Source organism: Tympanuchus pallidicinctus, unplaced genomic scaffold (assembly GCF_026119805.1).
Source record: "Tympanuchus pallidicinctus isolate F22 unplaced genomic scaffold, pur_lepc_1.0 scaffold19, whole genome shotgun sequence".
NCBI lineage: Eukaryota > Metazoa > Chordata > Aves > Galliformes > Phasianidae > Tympanuchus > Tympanuchus pallidicinctus.
Genome location: NW_026294710.1, coordinates 75001 through 93508, shown reverse-complemented (window position 1 = coordinate 93508; position 18508 = coordinate 75001). Strand labels below are relative to the sequence as shown.

The following is an 18508-nucleotide window of genomic DNA, read 5'->3' as shown; positions in this document are numbered from 1 at the left end:
GAGACGTGTGGGGGGAAGGAGCCCCCCGGCAGGGCAGGGCAGGGCAGGGCAGGGGCCTTCTGCTGCCACAGCTGCTGCCTGGGGCAGGGGGATCACAGCTTCAATGCACCACAGGGTGTTTCCAAGGATGCTTAGCAAGAGGAGAGAAGGCAGGGATTTTCCATTTCCTCTTGCAAGGGATGGGGGAAGTTCTGGGAGCAGAAATCTGAAAGGAGCTGTGAAATATGAATACATTTCTGCAAATCCTGAATTGTACCTTTCTCAATGTGCCGCCGTATCTCCTCAAGTGCTTTCAGCCTCTCCTCTCCCAAAGGACAGCACCAGCTGAAATGATTGCCATTTTGTGCAGACGTGAAGAATGCACTTATCCTGCAAACAGGCAGATTTCTCTGAAACAAATTTAAGTGCACAGAGGTAGGGATGCGCACTCTGAGTGCAGACTAAGGAAAGATATGAAACAAGGAAATTGCTCATAAAAGGAAAATATCCATGAGGCTGGGATATGATTAGGAAATGAGAGGAAAGCAGGAACTCCTTAAGCTTCTAGTTCTTAAGGGATGGTGAAGCTCAGGAAATTAAATTCAAGTTATGATGCTAGCTGAACATTTTCCTAAGCGAAAGAAAAACTGTTATAGTGTAGCAGAAGTGTCCCTGAGAATGGCCTTGACTTGTGATTATCTTCTGCACTCTGCACAGGACTCCATGCCCAGGAACTGCAGATGCCCAACAGCAGCTCCATCAGCCAGTTCCTCCTCCTGGCGTTGGCAGACACGCGGCAGCTGCAGCTCCTGCACTTCTGGCTCTTGCTGGGCATCTACCTGGCTGCCCTCCTGGGCAACGGCCTCATCAGCACAGCCGTAGCCTGCCACCACCGCCTGCACACCCCCATGTACTTCTTCCTGCTCAACCTCGCCCTCCTCGACCTGGGCTGCATCTCCACCACTCTCCCCAAAGCCATGGCCAATGCCCTCTGGGACACCAGGCACATCTCCTACACTGGATGTGTTGCACAGACCTTTCTGTTTGTCTTTCTGATGTCAGCAGAGTATTGCATCCTCACCATCATGTCCTATGACCGCTACGTTGCCATCTGCAAGCCCCTGCACTACGGGACCTTGATGGACAGCAGAGCTTGTGCCACCATGGCAGCAGCTGCCTGGGGCACTGGGCTTCTCTATTCTCTGCTGCACACTGTTAATACTTCTTCACTGCCTTTTTGTCATGGCAATGCTGTGGATCAGTTCTTCTGTGAAATGCCCCACATCCTCAAGCTCTCCTGCTCAAACTCCTACTTCAGGGAATTTGGGATTCTCCTTGTTAGTGTTTGTTTAGCTGTTGGGTGCTTTCTATTCATTGTTGTGTCCTATGTGCAGATCTTCAGGGCCGTGCTGAGGATGCCCTCAGAGCAGGGACGGCACAAAGCCTTCTCCACGTGCCTCCCTCACCTGGCTGTGGTTTCCCTGTTTCTCAGCACTGCCATGGTTGCCTATTTGAAGCCACCCTCCATTTCCTCCCCGGCTCTGGACCTGGTGGTGTCATTTCTGTACTCAGTGGTGCCTCCAGTAATGAACCCCCTCATCTACAGCATGAGGAACCAGGATCTCAAGGATGCTCTGTGGAAAGTAATGGCCAAATGTGTTTTGAAATCAGTGAACTGCCCACCTTTTTCTATGTAAGATTTATAATGCAGATTTTAACAGAATCAAACTGCCTGCTTTTGGTTTATATATTCATTTTCTAAGTGTAATTTATTGAATGTTTTATTCTGTGTTTTACGTATTCTAATTTTTTTCACTGAAATTATCATTATCCACATCAATTACTACTCAGTTTGTACCTGTGCAGTGTCATCCAGACATGCTGTACATGGGGAAGCAGGCTCTCTCCTGAATCTTAACAAAACAAAGGACATGCAATGACTTTGTCTGTCTTCCTTCCTGGGAGACATTTCTGGAGCTTCTGGGGTCAATTGTTCTCAGAAACCCACAATCCAGCAGGAAGCACACGGCTGTTAATGCAACTGTGTGGTGACTTCAGCCTGCAATAGCTGACTGGCCGTCCCTTGGCTCCTGGCTGGGGTCTGTGCTGGCAGGCTCACATCTGTCAGTGCCTCTGACAGGCCAGCAGCAGCTGGTTTGCACGTCGGTTCTGAGATCCCCTCTTCCTCACTCCCTGTGACACCCTGCATAGGAAAAGGACTTGGATATGGATTCTCATCTCAGAGGTTTCCCGTCTTCCTTAAGGGCTTCTCCATTTTGCACGCAGAGGATTCCACTGTCTCCAGGATAGTCTGTGATAGAGAAATCATGTACAAAAGCTACCCAGGACCTATAGGAGCCATCCTGGAGCATAGGCTGTTAGGTAGAAAGCTGCCTCTAAGGAGATGGGGAGATCAGGAGAAGCCTGGAGAGCAGAGATGGGAGATGGAGAGGAGGGAAGAGGAGCTTGGCCAGCAAAAAATGAAGATCTGGAAAAGGAAAGAGGGGTTCAGGCAGTGTTGGTGCTGCTGTGACTCACTCAGACTGCAAAACCCACAGACCTTAAGCCTTCTTTGTACCTCGAAGTGCATTCATCACCCTGACAGGAATCCACTGCAATAATGCTGAACCTCAAAGCTTCTCCTGAAGCCCAAATTCAGAACTCCAGTACCCTAGCCATACCTTTACTCTCTTGCCCACTCTCATCCTTGGCCCATGGGTGTCCAACCTTTTGGCTCACCTGGGCCACGTTTAGTGAATGGAAGTTTTCTCAGGCTGCATACGCCTAGGTTCCTTCAAAAGCAAGGCTTCCGATTTATTTCCATGGGAACTACAACAGACACAAAGAGCACAGTAACACTATTGGATAGAGCAAATTCTCAGCTACAAAGCACTGTTTTTCTACAGTCACCACCGTTAGCTATGCATTTTTGCCAGCGATGAACAAGAGCCTGCACACCATGCTCATCACCATCTGCACCAGCGAAGGTGACCCACCGTCACCACTGCTGAAACGCATCGCCCACTGCCTCGCTCTGCTCACATCCACTGCTTGGTCTCCACAAACATTCAGCAGGCATCGGTGAATGTCAAGGAGTGCAACTTTTTTTCATCTTGGAGACATTTAAAGGCATGCCTTTGCTTCATATGCACTGCCATGTCAGATGCCGTGCTGTCAGACTGCCCCTCTGCTGCCATCTGTCACACGGCAGCAACACGTAATGGGACGCTGGTGGGAAGGTTCAGCCTCTACAGCCATACCTCCAACATCCGCCTCTGATCTGATGGCCCAACATAATAAAATGGTGGCATTACTTTTGAGGCAGCTCTCATCACTGGAGGTCGGTGGCCCTCCCTGCGGCAGGGGATTGGAACCTGCTGATCTGCGGAGCTCCTTCCCAGCCCAACCATTCTATGTCTTATGATTCTCATAAAATATGTAATATTGTTCATATAGAAGTAACAAAGCATTTCATTTAATATATTGTTCTGACAATATTCATTAAAACAAACAAACAAAAATAAATAAACAAAAGCAAGCAAACAAACAAACAAAAAACATAAAACCAGTGGGATATTTGACCTTGTTTTTGTGAAGCTAACACAGCAGTCTGGTCAGATGGCAGCAGTTGTGATTCTTACTGAGGTCTCAAGGTGTGCAGCAGAGATTTTTGATGAGATTTTATTCTGCCTGTACTTCCCTCTTGACAATCTTTGTTCAAAACCTGTGTGTTCTGCCAACAAGCAATGACACGAATAAGGTGTGATTGTGAAGTGAAGGGGTTGAGATAGGGATTATGAGAGTCTGTTAGAGACATGATCAAATTTCTTAGTTGAATATCTGATTACAATTCCATACATTTCACTTGAAGATTCTCCTGTCATGTGTTTATATCAACAGAAAATGGTCTCACAACCATCAATAGATGATTTATTTTGTCAGTCCTGAAGCCCCAAGCTGTGGGGTTGGTCCACAAACCCGAAGGCTGGGATGCCATCCAGAGGGACCCGGTCAGGCTGAGCAGTGGGCCCAGGAGAACCTCATGAGGTTCAAGAAATCCAAGTGCAAAGTGTGCCAGCAGAGTTGTGACAGTCCCCAATACCAGTACAAGCTGGGGGATGAAAGCATGGAGCACAGCCCTGCTGAGAAGGACCTGGTGGGTACTGGTAATTTCGGTAATGTTGTATTTCCTAAAGTCCAGCCTGAATCTCCCCCGGTGCAACTTGAGGCCATTCCCTCTTATCCAATTACTGTCACATAAGAGGCCGACCCCCAGCTCCCTGCAACCTCCCTTCAGTCACAGAGAGCAATAAGGTCTCCGCTGAGCCTCCTCTTCTCCATACTAAACAATCCCAGCTCCCTCAGCTGCTCCTCAGAAGACTTGTGCTCCAGACCCCTCACCAGCTTTCTTACCCTTCTGTGGACGTGCTCCAGGGCCTCAATGTCTTCTTTGCAGTGAGGGTCCAAAAAGTGAACACAGCACTGAAGTTGCAGCCTCATCAATGTGAGTACAGAGGGACAATGACTTCCCTACTCCTGCTAGCAGTGCTATTTCTGATACAGGCCAGGATGCCGTCGGCCTTCATGGCCACCTGGGCGCTCTGCTGGCTCGTGTTCCTCTGATCATCAATCAATACCCCCAGGTCCATTTCCTCTGCATAGTCTTCCAGCCACTCTGCCCCATGCCTGTAGCATTCTTTAGGGTTGCTGTGGCCAAAGCCCAGGACCCGGCATTCATTCTTGTTGAACTTCAAACCATTGGCTTCAGCTTCACGACCCTCTGTAGGGCCAGGCAACCCCCAGGCAGATCGACACTTCCTGCCAACTTGGTGTCATCTGCAAGTCATGGATATTCAAGGAATGCTTGGATTTTGTGTTGAGGGACCTGGTCTAGTGAGAACTATTGGTGATGGGTGGATGGCTGGACTGGATGATCTTGAAGGTCTTTTCCAACCTCGGTGATTCTGTGATTCTGTGACAAAAGCCTTATGGGGGTGGTTACAGCAGTGGGAACAAAACCACTGTTGGAAATATCCAAATAATTTACCAGGACAGTATCTCTGATAAAGCAGAGATCTCCATCGTGCCCCATAAATCTCCTGCAAGGAGAGCACACAGAAAACAGCATTCCATCATTTTGCCCTATTACTTGACGCTTATCTCTTTGTCCCCTGGTTCCTCATTGGCTGAGTGCTTTGGGTTCACAATCTTCCCAACACTCAACTAAACATACGGATACTGGCTAAACATCAGTTTTCACTAGGTAAGCACAATCTCTAATTAGTTAACTTCTCACACTTGCTCGTTCAACACTTGGTCGTTGTTTCTGGACATCTGCTCATCCTTGCATAGAGATAAGTTTGGAAGGAGGATAAGGGGGAGTATCTTGATGCCTGCTGTTGCATCCCAACCTACCCACAGAGCAAGGCAAGCCAGCCTTGTGTGGAGGCCCTGGCCTCTTTGATGTTTGTTAAGTCTGTTTTCCTTTTGCTGGGGGCCTCTTATCCAAACAGAACAGCTCTACAATATGGACATGTATGTAAAGAGCATGTTGGGAAAAGCAGTTTGGGTCCTTCCAGCTTTTGGAAAGGGCAAACCTCTCCTCTGTGGAACTGCTTTTGCACAGGGATTTGGGTCCACCTGGTGGGTGATGGAGAAGGATGGGGATGTTCAATGTGTACCACAAGGGAATTTGAATTTCGGGGAGTGCAGTCAGTAATTCTATGTATGTATACATATATATATATGTATATAGACACGTGTGTCTGACACATTTTAATTATTCTTTTCTGTGTGTATGAATATACATTAAGCACAATACAGTGAGGTAAAGGGTGGAGTGCCATGGTTTTATGATTCTTGTTATCAGTATGCCACATCACAGCAGAGTTAATACTCCAGTTCCGTGGGCTGACAACTTTCTGGGTACCTGGTTCTGAGAAAAGAAGAAGAGCTGCACATCCCAGGGCACTTTGCGTTCAGAGAGGAAGAAGTCATGGAGGAAGCCATGGCATCTCTCCCTCTCTCGCTCCCTGGCAGTGCTGTGGTGCTCCCCACCCGCACGCCTTCAGTTCAAAGTAGAACGTTCAGTTTCGGATGCTCTCTTTCTTATTTTATTTGATTTATTCACCTCAATTTCAATTAGATTGTATTATATATTGTGTTATCTTGCTACCCGATTTCATGTTTAGTAAAATTACGTTTTCCTCCTTGGATTATTGCAGCTGTTCTGTTTTTGGGCCCAGCTCCCATATCCCTACCCTTCCCCTTTTCCCTTCCCATTTTGGGTCCAGAGGCCTACCGACCTGCTGCCCCCTGTCATGGGCACAGATTGATCTAAGTAGCCCTTTGACAACCATAGAGACCCACAAAGACCCATAGGGACCCACAGGAACCCATAGAGACCCGTAGGGACCTATAGAGATTCATAGGGACCCATCAAAATCCATAGAGACCCATAAAGAGTCCTAGGCACCCACTGAGATCTGTCAAGACCCATAGAGACACATAGAGACCTTTGAGACCCATAGAAATCCCATAGAGACCTACTAGGACTAAGATAGAGAGCCATAGGGACTCATAGGGAATCATAGAGACCCACACAGACCCATAGAGACCCGTACTGACCCATAGAGACCCATAGAGACCCATAAGGCCCCTGCTTTGAGGACTGTCAGCAGGAAACACATCATGCCCAACACACACAGGGAGGGAAGGGTGCCCAGATTTGCAGCTCCTGGTTAGATAACAGTGAAACTGACACTCAGTGTCCAGACACAGTCACCAGTTTTAAGGCTAATCTGAGCACTATGGTTATCTGTAAGGTACTGGCACTTCTACAAGTATTTCCATGTGCAGCTACACTTTGTGATGTTCTAAGAAACCCAAGTAAGTCTTGTGTTACATCTTTATGAGAGGAAGAGAAAGAAAAGAGAGAGACAGAGTTGGGGGGGTGGGGGGAAAGAGAGAGAGAGAGGGACAGAGAAAGAGATCACAGGTCTGGGTTCCAGCTTTGATCCAGCCCATGGAGGTGGGGGGGGCTTGGCTTGTGAGCATGCTTGACCCATAACTTTGTAGCATGGAAGTCTCAAAACAGAACCTCAAGGATCTCTCTGGCATCCTTCTTTGGCTCCTCAGTTTACAGGTGGGCCACCCAGGGCTGTGAGTGAGTTGGCAATAAACAAGTCCATCAAAAACAAGTTTGCAGTCAGAAATTCCTATAGCACAGTGAAAACATTTTGGACAGAGCAAGGCTGTGTCATTTTTCATAGCATTCCCTCCTCCCCCAACTCTGTAGCCTGCATCCTGTTGACATGGCAATGCTCTGCCAAGCCTTTGAGACAACTCCAGGCACACCACAGGCAAAGTGTTTTTTGTTGGTGTGCTACGTAATGCAGGACCTGAGGGCTGACACAAATGCAAGGCGAATGGAGAACAGCGTGGTGGTGCAAAGAGAGCAGCACTGAAAAGACCACGTCCTGCTGCTGCCCGTGGCTGTGGCTGCAGGGAAGCAGCAGCACAACTCAAAGGCAGCAGAGAGGGAGCGCCCAGCGGGCGGTGAGGGGCAGCCCCACAGACACCAGGGCTGCTGCTCCGTGTTGCACTGGGCTCTTGGTTCCTGCAGGCTCCCCTGAGATGCAGATGATAGTCTAATTTTTTTCTTATTGTTTTTATTTTCTTAATCTTCTCAAACAGTCTACGGCTTGAAGAACAATAAAGTTTTCAGAAGTAAGAAAAAACAATGTAGATGGGAAATACCAATCAATAATATTGTTTAAGTGGAGTAAAAACTATTGTAAGTATTAAAAATAAATAAAAAATATATGAAATATTACATGATGCCATTCCTAGCTTTTCTTGTGTTTGTGGTACTCATGTGAAGATAATGAAGATAAAATTAATGCTGAAGAAAAAAATTAAAAAGAGTTTCCTGAGGGTATCTTTGAGCTCCTGATTCCTCATGCTGTAGATGGGGGGGTTCAGTGCTGGAGGCACCACTGAGTACAGAAATGACACCACCAGGTCCAGAGCCGGGGAGGAAATGGAGGGTGGCTTCAAATAGGCAACCATGGCAGTGCTGAGAAACAGGGAGAGCACAGCCAGGTGAGGGAGGCACGTGGAGAAGGCTTTGTGCCGTCCCTGCTCAGAGGGCATCCTCAGCACGGCCCTGAAGATCTGCACATAGGACACAACAATGAAAACGAGACAAGCCAAAAAAATGCAGGCACTAAATATGATAAGTCCAACTTCTCTGAGGTAAGAAGTAGAGCAGGAGAGCTTGAGGATGTGGGGCATTTCACAGAAGAACTGATCCACAGCATTGCCATGACAAAAAGGCAGTGAAAAAGTATTAACAGTGTGCAGCAGAGAATAGAGAAGCCCAGTGCCCCAGGCAGCTGCTGCCATGGTGGCACAAGCTCTGCTGTCCATCAAGGTCCCGTAGTGCAGGGGCTTGCAGATGGCAACGTAGCGGTCATAGGACATGATGGTGAGGATGCAATACTCTGCTGACATCAGAAAGACAAACAGAAAGGTCTGTGCAACACATCCAGTGTAGGAGATGTGCCTGGTGTCCCAGAGGGCATTGGCCATGGCTTTGGGGAGAGTGGTGGAGATGCAGCCCAGGTCGAGGAGGGCGAGGTTGAGCAGGAAGAAGTACATGGGGGTGTGCAGGCGGTGGTGGCAGGCTACGGCTGTGCTGATGAGGCCGTTGCCCAGGAGGGCAGCCAGGTAGATGCCCAGCAAGAGCCAGAAGTGCAGGAGCTGCAGCTGCCGCGTGTCTGCCAACGCCAGGAGGAGGAACTGGCTGATGGAGCTGCTGTTGGGCATTTTGTTCTTCTAGGCACCAGGACCTGTTGAAAGAATAAAAGCGTCAAGGGCAAGTATTTCTGTGTGGGGAGTGTTCATTCAGCCCCAATGATGTGGTCCACATTTCATGAGGTTGACTTTGTCAGGAGGGACTCTGCACTTTTTATCTCAGTCAAGTAGACTTTTCCCTATGAGTACATGGGAACGTGATGATGGTGTGGTGTCAGGCTTTCTTTTCAGAATGTATCAGATAAAACTGCTTCTATTGCAGAAGTGCTGGTTGGCATAGGAACTTTAATGCCAAAAATACGTAGATCAAAAACAGAAGTTCTAGGGAGCATTTTTCCATCAAACTCGCATCCTGCTCTGCAGGAAAGCCCTGGGCAGCCAGCTGCAGCCCCAGCTGTTCAGCCTGCAGCCGTCCTGGGACACGCAGCCCTCAGGGCTGTGCTCTGATGCTGCGGCCTGGAAGCCCTCAGCTGGAGCAGGTCTTTTTCCATGATAAAGAAACATGGAGTGCCTTCAGTCAGTTCTGCTAGGGATGTCCCAAATTTAGTGATCCCTCCTGTAAAAGCCAATACAATGCCTGGAATGAGAGACTTACCAGGTCAAGGGCTGTGAGAATTGCTCCTCCAGTGAGCTCTCAGCCTGCTATTTTGCCACACAGCCTGTCAGCTCTCTTCCTTCTTCTTCTCGTCACCCTCAGATCATGCCCCCAGCCCTGCTTTGCTGCGCAGAAGAGCTGCTCCTGGGCACAGCTGTTTCTGTGTAGCACTGCCCACTTGTAGGAGCTCCCTGTGTCCCAGGAGCCCAGCCCAGCTCAGCAGCAGATGATGTCATTTCTGTCCTTCCCACTGATCTCCTCTGAGATGTCCCTGGGTCTCCATGGCCAACAGCTCCTGAAAGACAACATCATGACTGTACTTTGATATCTGCTGAATTAACCACCGAATGTCCAGTGGACAGTGACTGATTGCATACATATGGTTAGTCCTACCAGAGAGTGTTTGCTGTAACGAAAGGGGCACTCAGGCAAGGACAGTGAGGGGTAAACTTGCCCCGTGCCAGGCAGTGATCCAGCTGGGGCAGTGCAGGCATTTCAGCCCTGGATGGAGACGCTGTGGCTGTTTGGGATTCTTCTGGTTGAGTTCAGATGTGCACAAGGAGTTGCCTGCATGTGAGCTCCTGCTCTGAGTCCTTGGTCCTTCAGCAGGGAGTCAGTTGCTCACACACAGACCCTGGGTGATGACCAAGGTGCCTGGGGTGCTTCTGGATGTGTGCTAGTGCTTGTGAAGCATTTGGGAAATCCCTGAGAGAGCCACCTCCTTCCTGAGGCCCAGAGAAGGATTAGCAGTGTTCTTGGCAATCCTAAATGAGAACTAACCCCTGCATTTACGGCATCTTAAAGTGCCTCTCTCACCCGTCTCCATGGAGCATGCAGAATCATACAGCTGACAAACCGGATGAGCTCTCGAAGAAGATCAGATCTTCCTCTGTTCTTCATCTGCTGCACATTCCGGAGCTCAAGGCAGTACAGAACTAACACACATCTTTATTCTTCATCTGAAGAAACATCAGTTTTCTATGGTCTCACATGTGAATGGCATCAGAAGCAGCTTAGTGTCAGGTCAGTTCCCTGGGCTGTCCAGCACACTCACATACAGCTGCAAATGCAGCACAGGGCCCTCAGGAAAGCCATGCCCCAGGAGTGTCCGTGCTGACTGCATAACCCTGTGCTCCACAATGTGTCTAATGCCTGCGTGCCACCTTCTGAACACAAATACCATAAATGTGCTGTACAGCCACTCCAAATCTAATGATGCTTCCCAATTAGGATGTTTACTTATGTGTTTTTATGCTAATGAGAACACCAACACATGCTGAGTCACAAATCGTACATTGTGCATGCCTGAGCTCTTGTTTGGACCACAGGGATGTGGTTAAATGGCTTCCACAACTGGATTGTAGCACAAAGGGCATCCAGAGTCTTTACAATGGATGGGTGAGGATCCCACTGTTTCTTTGAGATACCTGTTCCACAGCTGTCCCATGCCTCACTCCACGATTGTTGGATTGCAAGGAATGTCTTCAAAATGTCGAATGTAAATCTCTCTTTTAGTTTATTGTCATTCTTCCATGTCCTATTCTTTGGAAATCAGGAAAAAAGTTAGTCTTCCACTTTTTTTTATATGAACAAGAGCATGGCTAGGAGATGGAGGGAAGGCATTATCCAGAATAGTGCCTCCTCATTTGAGATCCCCAACACAAGTAATACGACAGCAAGCTGGAGTGGATTTGGGAAGGCTCAGGTCAAATGATTCAGGCTGGAACACTTCACCTGCGGAGAGAGGCTGAGGGAGCTGCGCTTGTCCAGCCTGGAGAAGGGAAGCATGAAGGGATCTCAGTGCAGCCTGCCAGAACCTATGAGGAGGTGATGGAGAGCACAGAGCCGGGTCCTTCCCTATGGTGCATGTGGGAGATAACAGAGAATGTGTGGGAAGTGAGAGAGGAGAGGTTCAGCCTGTGCATCAGAAAAGCACCATTTTCACCACAAGTTGATCCAAGAATTAGTGCAGGTCACCCAGTGATGCTCTGCAGTGCCTACCCATGGAGGTTTGCAAAATCCATCAGGAGTAAATGCTGAACAACTTGATTTGTCCCTCTTTCTGACGGGTTGCACTGAAGACATCCTCCAGGTTCCCTTCCAGCTTGGCTTTTCTTGTGATCCTATGTCCTCAAGGCCTTTTACTGATGGAAAGAGAGCAGATGTTCACAGAGCGTGAAGAGTCCTGTGCTGCACGTACATGATCATCTAAAACAAGATCGGAGAAAAATGAGAACTCAGTACCACAGTGTGACTCAGTCAGAGCAAAGACTGAGAGATGTCATGCACAGGTCTGGGCAGGGAAATCCTGTGGACACCAAGATCTGTGCAAGACACAAAAGGATCTTCTCTCATTTGTGAAGCTGTAAGTCTGAAAGATGTTCACTAATGTCAATGAAATTGAAAGAATGGTTTGAAGACAAAGATAGAAATAAATAAAAACACACTAACACATTTCTCAACTGCTAATCATCTCATGACTCCTCACTATTTTTAGGTAGAAAACACTAGACTCTGGGTGATTTTGTGTCTTCTCCTGTTTCTAGTTTTTCTTAAATACAATATTTTCCAGAACTGTGTCAGCGGGACACAGATGCCTTCAGGTACAGGAACAGACAGTGGTGCCAGTGCCAATGCCCTGTGACCAATGCCCAGCGTCCACTGCTGCTCCACCCTGCTGCGTATTTGATGTCCCTCATCCTCCAGGTGTCTCCAGCTCTCCTAAATCAATGACCGTGGTTCAGGCCATGTTTTCAGCAGGCCCTTTTTATCTGGGCACATGCTCTTCCCACTGCTCTCCAGATTTCCCCATTCCTTGCTCTTTGTTCTCTCAGATTCCTCCCAAATATATGGATGACCTGTCACCTTAAGGGAGTTTATTGGAAATTGCTCCACCTCTCCGAAGTCTGATGAACTCTTTTCTCAACTCCTTAACCATGATTATATCTATCTCTTCATATCTCCGTCTAACTTATTTATTGTACAAATATTCCAGTGAAAGGCAAATCTTGTTAGATGCAGCTTGAACAAGGCATGCAGTTGCTCACTGTGTTTTACTGCTCATTCAATTGCATCACATTTCTTTCTGTTTGTTGGAAAAAAAATAAAAATAAAAAAAATAAAAAAAAGGAAAAAAAGAAATCTTTCCTGCCCATGTGCATCTGGTTTTCTGAGGAAAGCCGGGGGAGTTGGTGCATAGAATTTTTAACACTGGGCAGATGACAGCAGAGGAGAAGAGTGACGTGAGGAAAAGTGATGCAAGTCCCATGGGGCCAATGGGAGTAGAAAAGGGGTGGGGAGGTGGAGGAGGACATTTTTACACACAGTGAAAGAGCAAAGCTCGTTAGGGTACATCCTGGATCAATATAAATTGCCAGGTGCTGCTTTAACTTCTTGTTTACACCTGATTACATAGAAATGAATAACTGGACTTTGTAAATGCCCATCAGTCTCTTCCTCTATAAGCTCTCTCCAGATATCTCTCCAGTTATCTATACAAGTTCTCAACACCTGAAGAAGATGACAGGAAGGCACAAGGCACAGCACGGCTCTTCAGGTTGTAATGGGCCCCAGGGGGCATTTGCTGCTGAGTCCATCAACGTCCAGTGCAGAGAGAAGAGAAGATTGCACAAAGTGCTCAAGGAGACAAAGTCAGAAGGAACAGTGAAGTTTTAGGAGTATTAATGGGCCCCACTGAGGGCCATTCACAAGCAAGCTTCCCCAGGGACTTGTTAGAGCAGAGAATTGGAAGCCATGATTGCAGGCAGACCAAGGCACTGGGATGGTGGCTGTGATGCTGAGAAAAGCCTCCTTTGTCTTGTGAAGCAGAAAGGCCAAGCCCTGATCCCCAGAGCCTTGGCAGGGAGATCCTGTCCCTCCTGCTGGCTCAGGGCCTTTCTTTCCTGGGGCAGTGGGATGGAGGTTTGTGTGATGTCAAATGAAAGAGATGGGGACAGCAGCTGCCAGACTCTGCATGGGGTGCAAGGATGCCGTGAGGCCCAAGTCCCATGTGGGCAGTGTGTCTCATCCCAGGATGTGGGATGTGAGAAGGGCCCACTCTGAACAAGCAGTCAATCCCAGTGAAACTTTGATCAGTGCTGCGCACATGCTGGATGCAGTGGGGATATTGCCACCTAGCTTCCATACCAGAAGGCAAGAAATGCACATGCTTAAAGAGCAGGCTGCTTACATATGCATTAGATGTCCAAAGAATAGGCTGGTTTATTATTTTGTGACTCACTGAGTCACAAAAATGACTCTACACCAGGTTTGCACACTCTTTACTCTGAGTTATGCTTATGCAACTCTGGGTGCACTCGAATCCAACTCAATTTTACTCATATTTTACACCACATTTACTAACACTTTACTTTGGCTTTACTCACACTTCATTTTTGAGTGTGTTTCACTCGCACTTTAATCAAGGTTTATTCAAATTGCTCTTCAACCTTACACACACTTTACACAGGGCTTACTCACACTTTTCTCAAGGTTTTACAGACACTCTATTCCTGGTGTGAACACTCTGTCATCTGGGCCTATCCACACTTTAATACGGGTAGACTCACACCTTACTGTGGGTTTTCCTCAAACTTTACTCCACATTTACTAACACTTTGCTCTGGACCAACCCACACTTTGCTCTGGGAGTTTCTCACACTTGACTCCAAGTTTACTCACATTGGACTCCTAGTGTATTCACGATTTTCTCCAGGTTTTACTCACATTTTGCACCAGACATGCACACTCTTCACTCTGAGTTTAGTCTTACTCTACTCTGGACTGATTCACACTTTACTCTGGCTTTTACTCACACTTTACTCTGGGTTTATGAACACTGTACTCTGGGTTTACTCATACTTCTGTTTTGACTGTGTTCCACTCACATTTTACTCAAGGATTCCTCAAACTTTTCTTCAACATTACTCACACTTTGCTCCTGGTTTACTCACACTTTTCTGTGGGCTTTACTGGCACCCTACTCTGGGTGTGTGCACTCTCTCTTCAGGCCTACCCACACTTTACTCTGGGATTGCCTCACACTTGACTCTGAGTTTACTCACACTTCACTCCATGTTTCCTATAGGAAAGAAAGAAGATTTCAAAGGCACCCAAGAAAAATGTTTTCTGATTTTACAAGGTGCATCTTGTTGCTTTTGGAGCACCATTGTCCAACTGATGTTGATTGAGGGTGTCTCCTAAGGAGATCTGCATAGGCAGGAGAAGCAATTGCTTGAGGTCTGACACAGTACAGACAACCTGATTGCTCACCTCCCCAGGCCTGACGTGTCTGCTGTATGTCACCTGGCCCTTGCATCACTTTTCCCTACACCAGAATTCTCCACTGCAGTCTGCAGCTGGATGGTACAGTTCCTTTACACCATTCCTTTACCTGCTTTCCTTACAGAACTGTCTGCACACAGGCACAGGATGTTGCTTCCTGCTTTAAAACAAACAACAGTAAAGCACAATACAATTTGCCTAAAAAGAGAACACACTCCTCAGCCATATCCCACCAGTGTGGTTCACCTTCCCACTAGGACAAGTACTTTACATCAGTAGACAGGAAATGATAATTATTAATGGGAAAAAATGAGAAGGAGCAAAGCTCCACTGTGTGATCACAAGCATCCCATGCCATCTCCAAGGGCCCCAGAGATCGTGTCTGGGACAGGCAGCTTTCCAAGAGGACCTGCAGGAGAGCAGAGCCCTCTGGAAGCTGCAGATGGAACTTGGGAAGAAGGTCTCAGGGCAGTACGCTGCCAATGTTGTTTTTGTCCCTGCAGCTGCAGCCCAACCCAGCACACTCAATGCCCCCAGACAAGTCACTGGATTCCTGGGGGTGACCCAGTGCTGAAATGGCCACGGGGAAGCCAAGAAACTCTGATTTCTTCTCAGTGAACACAAACATCCATGAACCATTTTGGGTCATCACTGTCAGACTCTCTCTACTGCTGAGTCCCTCTCCATCTGCCCTGCTGGCTCAGCAGCAGCACTGCAGAGCCCTCATTTGCCTGTGGGCCCCCCAGCTTCCCCTCTTGGGGTGGGTCCAGAGGAGGGCACTAAGATGATCAGAAGGCTGGAGCAGCTCTGCTAGGAAGAAAAGTTGAGGGAACTGGACTTGCTTAGTTTGGGGAAGAGAAGATTCTGAGGAAACTTCATTGTGCCCTTCCAGTACTTCAAGGGAATGTATAAAGAGGAGGGGGAATGGCTGTTTAGCACAGTGGCTGGTGATAGAACAAGGGGGAGCGGTTTTAAACTGAGGCTGGGGAGGTTTAGGCTAGATATTAAAAGGAGGTTTTTAACCAAAGGGTAGTAAAGCCCTGGGACAGGTTGCCCACATAAGTTGTGGATGCCCCATCCCTGGAGGCTTTCAAGGCCAGGCTGGAAATGAGAGGCTCTGGGCAGCCTGCTCTGGTGGTTGGTGACCCTGCCTGTAACAGTGGGGTTGAAACTAGATGATCTTTATAGTCCTTTTCAGTACAGGCCATTCAATATTTCTAAGACAACATAGACATGTTTCAGAAAAAACTGAGTCATTTGTTCAGGCAGATGAGAAGACGACCCTACTGAAATTTGTCCATGACATTTTCCTCACTGCATCCTTGAGCTCCTGGTTCCTCATACTGTAGATGAGGGGGTTTAATGATGGAGGCACCACCGAGTAGAGAAATGAAACCACCAGGTCCAAGGATGGGGAGGAGATGGATGGGGGCTTCATGTAGGCCAAAAAGTCAGTGCTGAGAAACAGGGAGAGCACAGCCAGGTGAGGGAGGCACGTGGAGAAGGCTTTGTGCCGTCCCTGCTCAGAGGGCATCCTCAGCACGGCCCTGAAGATCTGCACATAGGACACAACAATGAAAACAAAACACACAAATACGGCAAGAAGAGTAAACACAATGAAACCAATTTCCCTGAGGTAGTCTGATTCAGAGCAGGAGAGCTTGAGGATGTGGGGGATTTCACAGAAGAACTGATCCACAGCATTGCCTCGGCACAGTGGCTGAGAAAATGTACTGATAGTGTGCAGCAGGGAATAGAGAAGCCCAGTGCCCCAGGCAGCTGCTGCCATGGTGGCACAAGCTCTGCTGTCCATCAAGGTCCCGTAGTGCAGGGGCTTGCAGATGGCAACGTAGCGGTCATAGGACATGATGGTGAGGATGCAATACTCTGCTGACATCAGAAAGACAAACAGAAAGGTCTGAGCAACACATCCAGCGTAGGAGATGTGCCTGGTGTCCCAGAGGGCATTGGCCATGGCTTTGGGGAGAGTGGTGGAGATGCAGCCCAGGTCGAGGAGGGCGAGGTTGAGCAGGAAGAAGTACATGGGGGTGTGCAGGCGGTGGTGGCAGGCTACGGCTGTGCTGATGAGGCCGTTGCCCAGGAGGGCAGCCAGGTAGATGCCCAGCAAGAGCCAGAAGTGCAGGAGCTGCAGCTGCCGCGTGTCTGCCAACGCCAGGAGGAGGAACTGGCTGATGGAGCTGCTGTTGGGCATCTGCAGTTCCTGGGCATGGAGTCCTGTGCAGAGTGCAGAAGATAATGACCAGTCAAGAGCTTTTTCAGAGACACTCCACTCCTATACTATAACAGTTTTTCTTTCTCTTAGGACAGGGTTCATTTAACTCCATAACTTGAATTTACATGAGCTTCACCATCCCTTGAGAAGTCAAAGATGAAGGAGCTCTTGCTTTCCTCTCATTGCCTAATCATATCCCAGCCTCCTGGATACTTTCTTCCTATGACATATTTCCATTCCTCGTATCTTTCGTCTGTCTGCACTCAGAGTGCCCATTCCTACCTCTGTGCACTTGAATTTCTACTAGAGAAAGCTGCCTGTTTGCTGGACAAGTGCATTATTCATGTCTGCAGAGAAGTACGGAAATTTCAGCTGGTGCAATCCTTTGGGAGAAGAGGGGCTGAAAGCACATGAGGAGCTTGTGCATGTAACTGCAGACTGAGAAACGTAAAGTTCAGGACTCTTATAGCTGCGTTCATATTTCACATCTCCTTTCAGATCTCTGCCTCCAACTCATTCTCCTTCCCTAAGGACAGGTATGGGAAAATCCCTGCCTTGTCTCTCCTCTTGCAAAGTGCCCTTGGAGACACTCTGGGAGCGCTGAAGCTGTGATCCCCATGCCCCCAGCAGCAGAAGGCTCCTGCCCTGCCCTGCCCTGCCCTGCCGAGGGGCTCCTTCCCCCCACACATCTCCCCGCAGCGCCCTGGGCAGCTCCCCAGGCAGGCTGAGCACCGAGCCTGGCAGGCGGCAGAGTCACAGCCTGCAGTGAGACTGACCTTGTCAGAGGCTGTCAGCGATGCTCCTCCAGTGAGCTCACAGCCTGCTCACACCATACACATCCTACAAGCTCTCTCTCCTTTCTCTGCTCTCCTCCTGTCACCTGCAGGCTGTGCTGTGCACAAGAGCTGCTCCTGGGCACAGCCGTCTCTCTGCAGCACTGCCCACTTTTATGAGCTCCCTGTGTCCCAGCAGCCCGGCCCAGCTCTCCAGCAGAAGATGGCATTTTCTCTTCCTCACTGCTCTCCCTGGGGATGTCCTTAGGTCTCTGCATTGGCAGCTCCTGATAGACAACAGGGTCATCTCTGCACAACGTACTTTGAAGTCAGATGAATTAATCACCAGTACACAGACTGATTCCTGCAGCATTTTTTGTCCTAGCAGATTGTGTGTGCCGAGCAAAGCTGCAAACGCCCCATCTGGTGCCATGGTTTTACGATCCTTGTTATTGGCACTCCACATCATAACATCATGTAAAGCACAGGGAATTAAGGAGTCAATACTGCAGGTCTGTGGATGGACAACTTTCTGGATCCCTGGCTCTCAGGAGAGAAGAACTGCAGACCCAGAGGACTCTGAGTTCAGAGGGGAAGATCAGCCATGGCAGGAAGTCCCAGGATCTCTCCCTTGCTCGCTGCCCTGCAGTGCGTGGCTTCGCTCCCCAGCCGTGCGCCTGCAGTTCAAAGCAAGGCTTTTGGTTTCAGACGCTCGCTCTCTCATTTTATATCATTTATTACCCTAAATTTCAATTTTAGTTTATAATATTGTGTTATCTTGCATTCCCATATCATGTTTAGTAAAATTGCATTTCCTCCTAAGATCCT

General features: G+C 48.4%; 3 protein-coding genes across 3 annotated transcripts; 1 reads left to right on the top strand and 2 right to left on the bottom strand.

Moving 5' to 3' along the window:
* Positions 1-474: 474 nt before the first annotated feature.
* On the top strand, positions 475-1676 carry LOC128079518 (olfactory receptor 14C36-like). The gene has a single exon (XM_052680803.1). It carries the CDS (start codon positions 720-722, stop codon positions 1674-1676), a length of 957 nt encoding a protein of 318 aa, XP_052536763.1. The 5' UTR covers positions 475-719.
* Positions 1677-7719: 6043 nt separating this feature from the next.
* Positions 7720-8833, bottom strand: LOC128079517 (olfactory receptor 14J1-like). The gene has a single exon (XM_052680802.1). The coding sequence runs from the start codon at positions 8806-8808 to the stop codon at positions 7852-7854; it is 957 nt and encodes a 318-aa protein (XP_052536762.1). The 5' UTR covers positions 8809-8833; the 3' UTR covers positions 7720-7851.
* Positions 8834-15935: 7102 nt separating this feature from the next.
* On the bottom strand, positions 15936-16978 carry LOC128079519 (olfactory receptor 14J1-like). The gene has a single exon (XM_052680804.1). It carries the CDS (start codon positions 16884-16886, stop codon positions 15936-15938), a length of 951 nt encoding a protein of 316 aa, XP_052536764.1. The 5' UTR covers positions 16887-16978.
* Between the last annotated feature and the right edge of the window lie 1530 nt (positions 16979-18508).

What these genes read in the sequence shown, in the direction of transcription:
- LOC128079518 (XM_052680803.1), top strand. Translation starts at nt 720, where the DNA reads ATGCCCAACAGCAGCTCCATCAGCCAGTTCCTCCTCCTGGCGTTGGCA.
- LOC128079517 (XM_052680802.1), bottom strand. Translation starts at nt 8,808, where the DNA reads ATGCCCAACAGCAGCTCCATCAGCCAGTTCCTCCTCCTGGCGTTGGCA.
- LOC128079519 (XM_052680804.1), bottom strand. Translation starts at nt 16,886, where the DNA reads ATGCCCAACAGCAGCTCCATCAGCCAGTTCCTCCTCCTGGCGTTGGCA.